This window comes from Dendronephthya gigantea, unplaced genomic scaffold (genome assembly GCF_004324835.1).
Source record: "Dendronephthya gigantea isolate DGI-Jeju-01 unplaced genomic scaffold, DenGig_1.0 000000F, whole genome shotgun sequence".
NCBI lineage: Eukaryota > Metazoa > Cnidaria > Anthozoa > Malacalcyonacea > Nephtheidae > Dendronephthya > Dendronephthya gigantea.
Genome location: NW_021163010.1, coordinates 7,266,632 through 7,279,822, shown reverse-complemented (window position 1 = coordinate 7,279,822; position 13,191 = coordinate 7,266,632). Strand labels below are relative to the sequence as shown.

Genomic DNA, 13,191 nt, shown 5'->3' with positions numbered 1-13,191 from the left:
CATAAAAAATTTAGGCATTCTGAATTGGCTTTGCCTGTAAAATTTTAACAAATTTGCGGATTAGTTTAAAACGAAATTCCTCCTTGTTATTTGTTAAAAACCACCGTAATCATGCATCGCCTGAAAGATAGTCTTCTGTTAACCCGCTTTTACAAGAGTTTACTGCTCGAAACAACATCTCGTCTTGTTAACGCGTAATTTGCAAATGTTGTACCTTTTCTCGGTCGAAGTGAAATTCTTGCCGACGCCAGGACCATTTCGCGCCTTTTTTCATTCCGCTGAGAACATGCATGGAGGCTGTATTCAGCTCGACAGAATACATCGTGCAAAAGAAATCCGGAATTTTTTACGGATTCTCGGTCGACGGTAGAATATCTGGTTTCGACATGGGGGCTGCTGTGTAACATACAGTCTGTATATTAGCGAGCTTAAGATTTAAGACGGTGACGTGACAACGACGGCTAAAAAATTCTTATATAATACAATAATAGATGCGCGAAAATAAAAATTTAAGACATTGCTTAGGAAGTTGGAAGACGTTCACCTTCCAAGGCTTAAAATGCTGGTTTCTACATAAGACGCGGGAATCTGTGATTTGCGCCTCGTAAACAGCAAGGGCGCCTTCTAAAATTCCCAAGAGACTTTAATATTCGATTTGGTCATTAGCCGGCGGCGTTACGTCGTGGCTCTTAAACTCGCTAGGAACCCCGAAACATTCGTATGATATTTCTTTGAAAGTGGTTGGTATCGTCAGTGTATCGTGATAAAGGAGCATCCAGGTTCCGCAGATGAATTCTGCATATCGGCGTGGTACTGATCCTTAACATACAAGTTCCTGCTAACCTTCTCAATCTTCTATTCTTGTAAATATATACATTGAATCTTTTTTGCTCGTTTTTGACCTGGACACTTTTTGTAGCCAATTATTTCTGGGGAGAAACTCTCCAATTCAAAACAATAAAAAGTAGTTAACATCATTTTTGAACAGACAAAGGAACCAACATCAACAAGAAATCTTTTATTTTTTATACTGTTATACTTCATTTACTACTATGTATTCTTGGAATCTCATTTTCTGGGTCATGTTAACTCAGAATTAATTCAAGATTCCTTTTAGTTTCCAAATCTGTGGTGTGAAAACTGGAAATGGAAATGTGAAGCGCCATCTCGATTCCTTGCGAACTGCTAAGAAATTAATGTTTTCCTTTATGGAAACACCAATTTCCTTTGTGTTGTTTCCATGTTGACTGTAAAAATGTACGTTTATTGAGTTCGTTTGTGATTTTGAACTGTTTTCAAGGCAATTTTATGTTTTGTCATATATTATGGCCGTCATATAATGTAAGAATGTGTTAAGCAATTTAGATTGTTTGAAATATGGGCGATACTTTGTGGGAAGACCGCGATGTACGCTTTGACATCACTTTGCAGTAAGTCTTGTTGTGTTGTGTTGTGTACCGTAATTTTGTGTAGGATTTTTAACTCACTTTCAACGATGCAACTCACTTTCAACGATGCAAGTGTGTAAATTCGATAGTTATTAGCCTGAATTTATTTTCTTTACACTCATCAAATCATTCAAATGGGGCGCCGGGGGGGTGGGGGCATGCAAATGTAGGTAACAATCCCAACTCCCAAGGCATTCCTGGCTGACCTGGCAGCATATTTTCCCGAGCAATTTGGAAAAACAAGTGTTGGGAATGTAATGCAAATGCTGGGAATTGATAAGTATAACACATATATTATATTGCACATAATGGCCCTCCCTCTACTGCTGTGGTTTTGATTATAAATAGTTATATAAACAACAAATGTTAATCATGCAAGCTAGGGGTGTGAGGTTAAATCATATTTCATATGTATTTGTCAAATGCATTTAATTGTCAATATCAATTTGTCAAATGCATCAATTGTTTTTACTAATCTAATTTTTCCCCTTAATAGTAAACATTTTCTGTGTTTCTGTATAGTTATGGAAACATTAGGGGAGTTTGGGCGAATTATCATTTCCAGTTCTCCAAAACTCCCACAAGTGCTTCTATTTAACAATTAAACAATGAGTCTGAGTTGTCTATGAGTGAATAGTCATGCAGCGAAGGCGAAGCCTGAGTTGACAATTCTCTCATAGACAACGAAGGCGAGTACACCCTGTACCTAGATATATTAATTTCGAGAAAATAATCGATACACCGCAATTACACCGAAAAATAATTTAATTAATTCAATCTTATACGGTCGCGCAAGAGAATTTTCCCCAAATGTTCACCATCACGAATAGACAATGGTTGAGTAGCCAATCAGAATGTATGATTTGTGATAGATAGTAGTCGGATGTATACTAAAACTGTATAGAAACACAGGAAAAAACATGTTTTATTTTTTTTTATAACTCAGTAAAGAGATTTTGTACAAATATTTAATTCAATTCAATTACAAATTCTCATTACATTACTTCGCTTGTCAGTTTCGGCGACAATATCCCTGTGTTTCTATACAGTTATAGAAATACACTTCTCGACCAATCAACATGTGCATAGTATGCATAAATTTTATATTATAATATGTAATGTAATAAGGGTGATTCTCTGGTTACCAATGTGACATGTTTGGTACTCCATTTTCTTACACCATAGACAATTGTGAAAACATGTCTTCTGGATTGTCTATGGTTACATACAATATATGAATCCAGAAGAAACGCTCAGTGTAATGTGTGCGACCATAGGTAGCCCAGAAATGTTTTCGTTCTTGTGGCGCTCACATGTGTACGCTAGTCTACTTTGTCTATTAATTATCATAACATATGATTATCATAATAATAGATCAGACTGTGACCCGAGTAGACTTGCATACATGCGCGAGCGCCACAAGAACGAAAACATTTCTGGTCTGTTTTTGGTGCAACTGGGAAGCGCCTATAAAACTGCTTTTTTTTTTTCAGACAAATGAAAATGAGAAATGGAGAGGTATGGTTTTGAAATTTTGGACATAATTTCAGCTCTGTTTGGTGACTCGAGTGTTTACCTATTGCCTATTGCCTATAACTATGTTATTTCATTTTTCATTTGCTCATACATTTTTGTAGCTAAAATTTTTAGACAGTTTTATTGGGAGCCCCCTTTACTTGAAACCTGGAATCATGATGCCCACCAGGTGTCTCATTGACTATGTACTTTGCTACTGTGGAGTAATTTGCCTTACCTTTTAAAGGGAAGAACAAGCATAAAATAAAGATCACGGAAAGGCATGCATCTGCACTGAGAAAAAGTTAAATATTTTATAATTGTAACAATAAATACACATATTTTCACTGTTATTTAATTGCTTTTCATATTGTATTGATATGGGGACACAGCCTATTGGAAGATTTCAATGAACTCTCATGTATACATACCTTAGACAATGCACCACTAATATAGGTTTGAACAGCTAGAAGGATGCAACAAGGGCATATTTAGATTTTTAGAAAGTGTCCCAGAAAACATCTTCAAATTTTTCATTATAATGTAGAATGTTTAATTCCAGGTGCAAATTGACAAGCTAGATTCAGTAGAGGACACAAAGGGAAATAATGGTGACAGAGGTATTGTCTATACTATATATGATCATTCCAGAATAAACACTTCACATCATATTTCAAATAGTATTTGCAAATTGGAATTGCGACAAGTAAATATGGCAAATTGTAACCAAAATTTTAGACTAATTTTAGACTAACGGAAAACGTTTTATAAATCCATGTCTTGGCTTAATACCGTTTAATAACATTCTATTTATTACATGGACTTGCTTTTAGCGACAAAAATACAATATTTTAATAAAATATTTTAATAAAAGAAAAGAGTACAGCGTCTGACACTCAGACTAAATCCTTACCGTTGTTTGTTGGAGAAATATCCTTTAGTTTATAAATCGGCATTTTGTTAGGTTTTCGCATTCGGTTTCCCGCGACAGAGTTATCTGATATTTGTTGAAGAAATATCCCTTATAAATCGACATTTAGTTGTGTTTTCGCCTTGTTTTCCGCGACAGAGTTATTAACATCGTGCAAATCTTATTTCGAAAATAATATCAACTCATTTAAGTTAGTTTCCCGCCATTTTTCGTTATGTCACTCTACGCGTGGCATGGCATAGGTAGCCCAATGGCGAATGGTTTATTAGAAATAAAAATGCACTAAAGCCACTGTGACTAAAACATTAAAAATTTGAATAAAGCCATCGTAACTTTCATGAAAATTGTGAAATTGACAGATGTCTTTATTAACTTGGCAATGATAGTTGTTGCCTACAACGAGCGACGTGTGTTTCCGACAACTACAAACAATTAACAATGTAGTTAATAATACTTGCAAAAGCCGACTCCAATAATTCTTTTATTGTACATTTAAAAACATTAAAAAATAAACATGTCCAGGCACTCATTAGTCATTAGTCCTGCATATGGTTACAGTAACTGGAAATAGCTTCGTAATTTTTGACCTAGACATGCATCAAGCAAGCACTGTAGTAAACTACTTGCAATTTGCAAATCGTTTCTGTACTTTTTGTATTTTAATGTGTTTAGGACGGTTGATTGTTACAAACCTACGAATTATATGGCACTCTCAAACAATGCAACGTGTCAATCTTTGTGAGTATAAAGAAGCAGAAGCTACCAACTGCTACCAACTGCTCGTCATTATTCTTCATTGTCTTCAGACTTCACCATCATGTATCCGTGTTTTTCTTGATATGCTATCTTGTATCCGTGTTTTTCTGAATATGCTATATACATTGATTATATTTTACCTGTGATGAATATAATACCTGTGATGTATGTTTTACCATTTCTGTTGATATGAGAATTAACCCAGAGACACTGCAAAAAAATACGTCTGATAATTCCGTACAGTTATCAGATGTTTAAAAGAGAGCACTTTTTCAGTTGTATTATACAGTAAACCCGTTCCAATTTCCCATGTACGGTAACAAAACTCATTTGAATTTATAATCTAATATGCTGAAGGAAAATGTCGTTTATATATTTGAAATATGCTGTGCTTTGCACTTTATTTTGTAGCTGTTGGATTTGGATGTATCGTTAATCTCTCAACAAGAGTTGCAACATCAGTAAGTTTATTTGAACTATCAGAAACTAATGATACTATAATGTTTCTTGTATAATTTAAGCTTGGAAATAATGAAACATTTTGTGATTTACTCTATTCAAGTTGTCGCACGGTATGAAAAGCCTTGTTTATCTTTCCCTTCCAATTTTTCTTTTAAATAATGCTCAACCTTATATATATTCCAAAGTTATTTAAGTCCATTTTGGGCGAATGTCATCCACAAGTCGCTCAAATTTCTGCAGATACTGCATGTGGGTAATTTTGAATGGATAATGAAGATACTCAAGTTTATTATATTTGTCCAGAATTGGAGAAGAATGCTCCAGTGGGTCGAAAACGTTTTAAAGTCTGTCTTTAGCAAACGTCAGTTCAAATTATTGTCTAGCCTATATCGTTTATAAACTATGTTGCACATAACCCCGCCTGCCTTTTGGAATATAAAAGCTGTTTCACACGTTTTCGAAGGCTCGTAATGGCAGTGAAATGGAGCGACTTCGTTAATTGTATGTGCGTTCAAACAGGAAGCTCAAGAAGTTACATACTATACAAGAACCTGAGCTATATAAAAATATGTACCAGTTAACAAATGTATCTCAAATCCTGGTTCATCAAGTAGCCAATTCCATATGCTTTAAATACTCAACGATTGTTTTGTCTGCCAACTTTGTATATTTTTGGGTCTGTTTTAATTTATGTATTTACTCAAATAATGTGGTGACAGTACGTTGTTGCATGTAGAGAGCCAATTAAACCGATAGGTATAACATTAAGGGTTTGTATATAAACCTTAAAGGGGTTTTCCACTATGCGAAATTTTTCGATCGAACGAAATTTTTCGCTCGATTTTCTTTTCAATTGTGACCGGTGAAGGGAATCCGCTACGGTCGAATTCTGGGAATTAAAAAGAATATCAGGCGAAAAATTTAGGGATATTCTTAAATTGCTTATACATTTATTTAGAAACTTCGCGGCCAAACGGAATCTCTGTACCTTTTGACGAGGTGTAATCACACAAGATTTGAATTTATTTTTACTAACCTGGTGAGAATTGCTTCTATGTCATGTGTAGACGACTAGACCTATCCAGGCGTGGGTTAGTGCGGAGTTTGCTAAATAGAATTCTGAACTGTAAGATGCATACATGCACAGTATTCTAAAATTGATATGATCCAAACGTCATCCCAACTATAACTGTATTTGTGCATTTATTTCAGTTCAGTTTATAAAACAGTACAATGCAATTAAGCTCTTTGAATTAAAAAAAATTCTAGCCACAGTGAAAGGTCTATTCTCTTTTGATTCTGTTTCCTCTTCCTATTTTTTACGCATAGTAGGATTGCACGCCTTGGATGTTGCAGGAATAATCATTACGAAATGGTTCACAGCTAATTTGAACATGGTTTTCGTAGCGCTTATATAGTTCTCCTATTTATGTATACGTTGGTTACCGAAAACTGTCCAACGAATCGGATTTAGGCGTTTACGAGGAAGTCTATACTGTTCATATAATATAGCTATACTATATTGCTGTAACAGATTGTCTTTTATTAGGTGTCAGGAAGCCCAAGATTATTTTCGACTGTGATGTCAGTTTTTAGGTTAGTATTATATACGTTGTTCCAATAGTTATATTTATCATCACATTTTTATGGACATGCAGCTTTTTAATGGCCCGCAGTTTAGAAATTTTAGAAAATGCAAGTATAAATTAAATCATTTTGTAAACGCATGCACAAAGCGTGTTAGTATAAAATCGCTATATTATTAGCGTACTATATAGCATACTCATTATATACAATGCGTATCCATTTTGATTGGACTACATAGGGACTTCTAAAATATTATTCGGCATTTAGCTCAAGATGATAAGTAATGAAAAATGAAGTTTAAAAAAGAATCTGTATATGCATGGAAATGAAGATTTGCTGTTATATCTATGATAATATTCGATAAATTTAGTAAGAGGATGCATTTTTTCCTACCATTTTTCACAATTATTTTCCAGTGACAACAACGTAAGTAAACATGCATGGAATGCCACTGTTTGATATAATGTGGAATAAAATCGATAAACGAAAAACGAGACACAAATATTAACTTGGAGTCAAACTATTTAAGGAGCGCCGGGCTTTATAAATATTCAATATAGCCTATATTTTCCACTCTTCAGAGCTTATGAATCATCGAAACTATATCGTGACTTAAAGCTGCGGGGTGCTTTGATTGAAAACAAACAACTTCGTATTCTTCCTCTGGAACAAGTCTATGACAAGGTAAACTGAAGAAAAATAGCTCAATATATAGTAACTCGGACGTGCGGGGCTATATCATTGTAAGCAACGTTTATTCGCCATTTTTTACGCCACGTTCATACGCCGTCTCTAGCTGCATGACCTCGTTCTCAAGCTAAATCCGTCTATCATGCATGCGCACCAAAGAGTTGGAAGTAGTTCGAAATAGCTACTAACCACTTACAGAGATAGGCACCACGCATGATAAACAGACTTTTAAATAGACTAGGGGGTTTCAAGGTTGGCAGGATGTGTGTTTGAGCAAATTTTCTCGTCCACATCTCTTTGTTATACGCTTATCTATATATTGATGCATCCGTCTCATGCATGCATATATATATTTCCTGTTCTTTCCTCCGTCGTTTAAATTGAAAACAACAAAGATTGATTTTAATATTTTCTTAGATCAATGGTGTATGGAATTTATCAAGTGACCAGGTTTGTGACATCGCTCGTAATCATGTTCTATAAGCCTGTTGAGAAAGTTTGCACTTCAATTATTTCACTATGTAAAAGTGGAACATTAAGGTGCATGCGACAGTCTTTTCAAAAGAACTATTTGAGTCCGGCAGTTAAGGTTTGCTTTCTAAAAAACACCCTTTTGACTCGTACCAGATGAAACGCATCTAATTAACAGTTATTCTGCGAACTGGAGTCGTATATGAGCTGATAGCCGACGAGAGTGAGCAGAATAACTGTTTTATTATACACACAAACTTTAATTGTCGCCCTTTCGGTGCATTTTGGTGTGCTATTATCAACTAGGCTTGGATTTCTATTTCACTCAACTCCCCAAATCTTTCCGCCATTTTGTTTACTTTCTCTATACTAGACAGATATGAGCTAATATCTGTCTAGTAGCCAACCAATGAAATTGCAGCATACCTCATATCTGGCGCTTGTGTATATAATAATATGTACACTGTTATTTGTACTGGTGCATGTGGTTGTACATTTTGTTATGAATACTATACGGCATGGTTACGCGAATTTTTTTTCAGGGAATCTTGTGTTATTTTTATTTCAGGGTAATCTTGGCACATTTTACATAACTAACGTACGCTTGGTCTGGCATGCAAACATGAATGACAGTTTCAATGTCAGCATTCCTTATTTGCAAATGGTAAGTGCATGATATTTCTATTTACGAACAAAACCTTTCGATGGCGAATTTTCAATAATGTGAGAGTAATTTGAAATCTGAAAGATACACATATTATTATACGCAGTCGTTTAAAGAATATTTCATGTACGCAAAGAGAAACCCCAATCGCGATTTGGATTCTCGTTCCACAAATTATTAACATGCATGTGCCATTATGTTTTAGTGAGCAATAACTTCTGCACCTTTCTTACTTGTTATAATTATACTGTATTTGGAAATCTAACTTTAAGCAAAGGAAACAATTTTATCGCTAGTGATAACTTTTTCTTCCCGTAATAATATCGATATTGGAAGGTATAAATTAGTATATAATTCTTTTAGAAATCTGTTCGTATTCGGGATTCAAAATTTGGGCTGGCGTTGGTCCTGGAGACATCGCAACAGGTATTAAAATGGTTGATAAAGACAATATGCCTTAATTAAGATTTTGCAGTCAAACCTATTGCAATTTTATAGCTACCTGATTTTTCTAGTACTGCAAACACTATTTGTCTATAAATGACGTGAATACTTCATTGTAACTATTCTAAACCTAGGCTATAGTGCATTTGGAATAGATGGAACTCTTTTCGATTCTTATATAATGCATATACCTTGATATTTGCCTCTAACGAGGCGATATTTCCGTAAAAATCCCTTGATTGGAAGAGATATATCTAGGGTAGACAAATTAGGTATTCTTCAAACATTTTCCTGACTTTCTTATGCACATGAGGGCTGAGGCATTCTTATGGATGTAAGGTCCTAAATTTATGATGGAAGAAATAAAAAAGGCAGTTTAAAAGTAAGCACCTGGGTGTGAGGCTGCGTGCATGGCTTTTTGTTCATTATATATTCGATGTACTGTGGCTCCTTTGTTTAAGGATTCGCTTTAGCTTATCCCTAATCCTGCGGTCAACAGATTGACATTAAACTTGAGATTAAGGTTATCCATCTTCAAACCATGCATATCTAGAGCGGCGGGTACGTCCTTGGTTTCCGTATTGATCCTGCAGAAAAGTTACAAGATGCTGTCAAAGAAATTCAGAGTCTTCAACGGGTATGTATGCATGCTATAATAAATAGTATGTATGCAAGATTAATATATTAATCTGATCTGAAATCAATCACCTCGTTTATCTTAAGGTTTATAGCGCTAGTCCTATATTTGGAGTGGAATTCGAGGCAGAAGAGAGGGTAATTATGTCATACGTTTCTTGTCAAATAGTTGGAATTAGATCGCGATTTTACACATGCGTGATAGCCGTAAATAATAAGGCTTTTGTAAGTAATCGCAGTACATGACGGACCTTTCAGAGCGAGAAACAAATTTTGGCAGTTTTTAACTTTAACAGTTTTCAAACTTTAAAGTTTGGCGGTATAACATATTACTAGCGACCTTTTGAAGAGTTCTGCATGCATATGATTCCTGCATGTGATGTGGCTAACTGTAGGATATGACTAAGTAACATTTTTATAATTTAAATTTTTTGCCATATCTCTTGTCTCTCCATATGACCCTGGATTCACAAATAAACATCTGTTTTAACATGTCAAATTACATATTTTCAAGTACTATAAATATTTGATGAATTAGTCATGTTTTATAGCATTTCAAAAATTCTCATTCCTGGTAGAGACACTGTGTGAAAACCCTAAACACGATATTGTAGACTATTTTTTAGAATTTATAAAATTTTGCAGGGTATATAACCAATATTTCTTCTTACACCCATTTGTTTGTAGCCACATACTCTACAAGAAGCAACAGTTGACCCAGTACTCGATGATATTGAGATAACCAGTGAAGGCGAAGGAACTGATGCATTTGCAGTAAGTCTTATATATGAATGAATAATATAACTCTTAAAACTTAACTGAAGTTACTCGCGTTGAAAGGGCATAACCTACTTTTTTATTTTTTTTCCAGGCGTATTTTGCAGACGGAGACAAGGTGAGTTCCATGCATGTTGTGTGGTGATATTTTCTGAATGTACTTGAATTTCGCTACACGTGGATTTGAACAGGGAAGTATGCACAATAATTTGCTAATTGTGATGCCGATTTTCTCCGAACGAAAAGCTCTATAAACATACGATAATTACGATTTTTCATCAATTCCGAGATATCCTTTAACCATAATGTCAATGGTTTTCTAGTCTAAAGACCGCGAGCCTGAATATAATGCCGAACTTGGGTTGGCAATAGAGAAATTGAAAGATGGATTTACATTACAGGGCCTTTGGGAGGTTGTGCCAAGTTGATTTTCATGTTTTTCTGCCAAAAAATGTAAATTGTCCCATGATGTAAATATGGATGTTTTCCTATTAATATATTAAATAATTTAATTATAAGTGCATGGACAGTGCATGTTTACATAAAACAACAAAACATGTAGTAGCATCTTCGCTATAAGTTGGTTTAGCTGCAACTGTGCATCTACAGGGGCGTTCTAAAGATATATAAAAGCACATGCATGTTTTGTATATGCAAGCAAAACATGCGATAAGGAATGGGAAGTAAAACATAATAACAAAACACCTGCTTTCGTTGCCAAAACAATCAAGAGGAACTTAGGCATGGGAATTTCTGAATAAATGAAGATGTTAACATTAAAATAGAAATTTAAATTTCAAATATTAACCAAGTTAACGGATGCATGCATTGGTAACTATATAATAAGGAATTGGGATGTTAAATGTCATTGACATTTAATTATGTCATATATAAGAAGAGGAGAAAACGGCGCGCCTCAGAAAAGAACAGACGGCTCAAATTTCCTGATGAGTACCAAGGGTGAAATATTTCGTAACAGCCTCTGTGTTGTGGTTAACCACTGCCCACAAAGTAAAATTATCTGTTCTTCTTCTTTGGTGAATTTCCGTCTTTTCTATCGTTTTTTTATTGGTATTCGTATACGTAACACACAAAATACAGTACTGTGCATAGGCCCCCAGTCAAATTGTCACTTGTTAGTAAAATTCATTGTATTGCAAGACATGCTAGGTAGAAAGACTTGTAGTGGTCTTGCACTTGGTACAGCCACCATGAGAGCTAGACCATTATTGCGGCACAATGTCCAGTCATTGACCTAACAAGCTTGTTTGTTACATCTGGATCAACAGCCTCCAGAAAATGGGCTCTTTGATTCTTCCACATGTCGAGATGGTCTTCTATCTGACCTCTTGCTCACTTATTCCCAAAAATGTTCAATGAGGTTTACGTCAGCGATATCTTATAGCCCTGGGCTGGTCAAGTTCTTTCAGGCTCTTTTCTGTATGACATGGTGCCCCATCTTACTGGAAGATATAATCTCCACCACAAAGCCATCTCATCTATTAAGAAAGTTCTAGATACAAGCCAAACATGCCATTTTCTGTACCTAGTCGAAAATTTACGATCTTGGGACTTTCTAAAAGGTGGAGAGAGCTTTGCGGTTGAGACTTTATCTTTGAACAAGATAGGGTACCATGTGACAGAGAAAAAAGCCCCAGAGAAAGAAATATCAATCAGTACAGTGCAATGAAAGAATTCTGACCTTAATCTGTTTGAATATCTCTGGGAATAAGTGAGGGAGAGGTTAGATAGAAGACCATCTCGACATCTGGAAGAATCAAAGAGACCATTTTCGCATCACGCGAGTCTGTTGATCCAGATGTACTTATTAAACAAGCTTGTTGGGTCAATGACTGGGCATTTTGCCGCAATAATGGTCTCTCATGGTGGCTGTACCAAGTGCAAGACCACTACAAGTCTTTCTACCTATAGCATGTCTTGCAATACAATGAATTTTACTAACAAGTGACAATTGAACTGGGGGCCTAGAACTTTTGCACAGTACTGTATATAATCAAATTTTCGCACAATACTATATATGTATTTATAGGTGTAAGCTCTAACAGCATAAAAAACAAACAGGGATCCCAATTTTGGTATAAGGCTTGAAGAAAACGGTTAAGCACAATTGAGGCGAAGAAACTCACGAAAACGGGTGAATACACCTTTGCCAATGCAACGAAAGTAGTAGCTCATAAAATCTCATAATCCGTATATATTTAAATCGAATGGAGGACATAAAACGCGAAATGTGAAACATGATTCGAATATAGGTAGAGCAAATACATAAACCTTAATATAGCGTACCAAACCAAACTCTACAATACTAAATACAAGGGGATGACTAGTAGAGATGTCTCCTTAGTATCTCAACGTTACTTTATAAAACACCTTATTCTTCACTCGTACATCTTTTAGCTCTTTACCATGTTGATACCTCTAGAGTGTACCAAACTCTACAATACTAAATACAAGGGGATGACTAGTAGAGATGTCTCCTTAGTATCACAACGTTACTTTATAAAACACCTTATTCTTCACTCGTACATCTTTTAGCTCTTTACCATGTTGATACCTCTAGAGTGTACCAAACTCTACAATAACTAAATACAAGGGGATGACTAGTAGAGATGTCTCCTTAGTATCTCAACGTTACTTTATAAAACACCTTATTCTTCACTCGTAGATCTTTTAGCTCTTTACCATGTTAATACCTCAACCATACTTCCCAGTTCTGGCGGCTACAGCATGCCTTACACATGCATAATCTAATAAACTAAAGTTCCTGTGGTACTTATAAAATAAGGGTT

The 13,191-nt window shown here is 35.3% G+C and overlaps 1 protein-coding gene across 1 annotated transcript; it reads left to right on the top strand.

Moving 5' to 3' along the window:
* The first annotated feature begins 1,242 nt into the window (after positions 1–1,242).
* LOC114516075 (Bardet-Biedl syndrome 5 protein-like) lies at positions 1,243–11,508 on the top strand. Its single transcript, XM_028535443.1, has 16 exons — positions 1,243–1,430; positions 2,942–2,966; positions 3,526–3,583; positions 4,567–4,632; positions 5,062–5,111; positions 6,071–6,151; positions 6,662–6,708; positions 7,281–7,383; positions 7,807–7,839; positions 8,429–8,524; positions 8,888–8,950; positions 9,522–9,605; positions 9,692–9,742; positions 10,292–10,378; positions 10,476–10,499; positions 10,705–11,508. The coding sequence occupies exons 1-16, from the start codon at positions 1,378–1,380 to the stop codon at positions 10,807–10,809; spliced, it is 1,026 nt and encodes a 341-aa protein (XP_028391244.1). The 5' UTR covers positions 1,243–1,377; the 3' UTR covers positions 10,810–11,508.
* Positions 11,509–13,191: the final 1,683 nt, after the last annotated feature.

Coding starts and splice junctions, on each gene's coding strand:
- LOC114516075 (XM_028535443.1), top strand. CDS start 1,378: ATGGGCGATACTTTGTGGGAAGACCGCGATGTACGCTTTGACATCACT. Junction 8,525..8,887: donor GCATTCCTTATTTGCAAATG/GTAAGTGCATGA, acceptor TAATTCTTTTAG/AAATCTGTTCGTATTCGGGA. Junction 9,743..10,291: donor AATTCGAGGCAGAAGAGAGG/GTAATTATGTCA, acceptor ATTTGTTTGTAG/CCACATACTCTACAAGAAGC.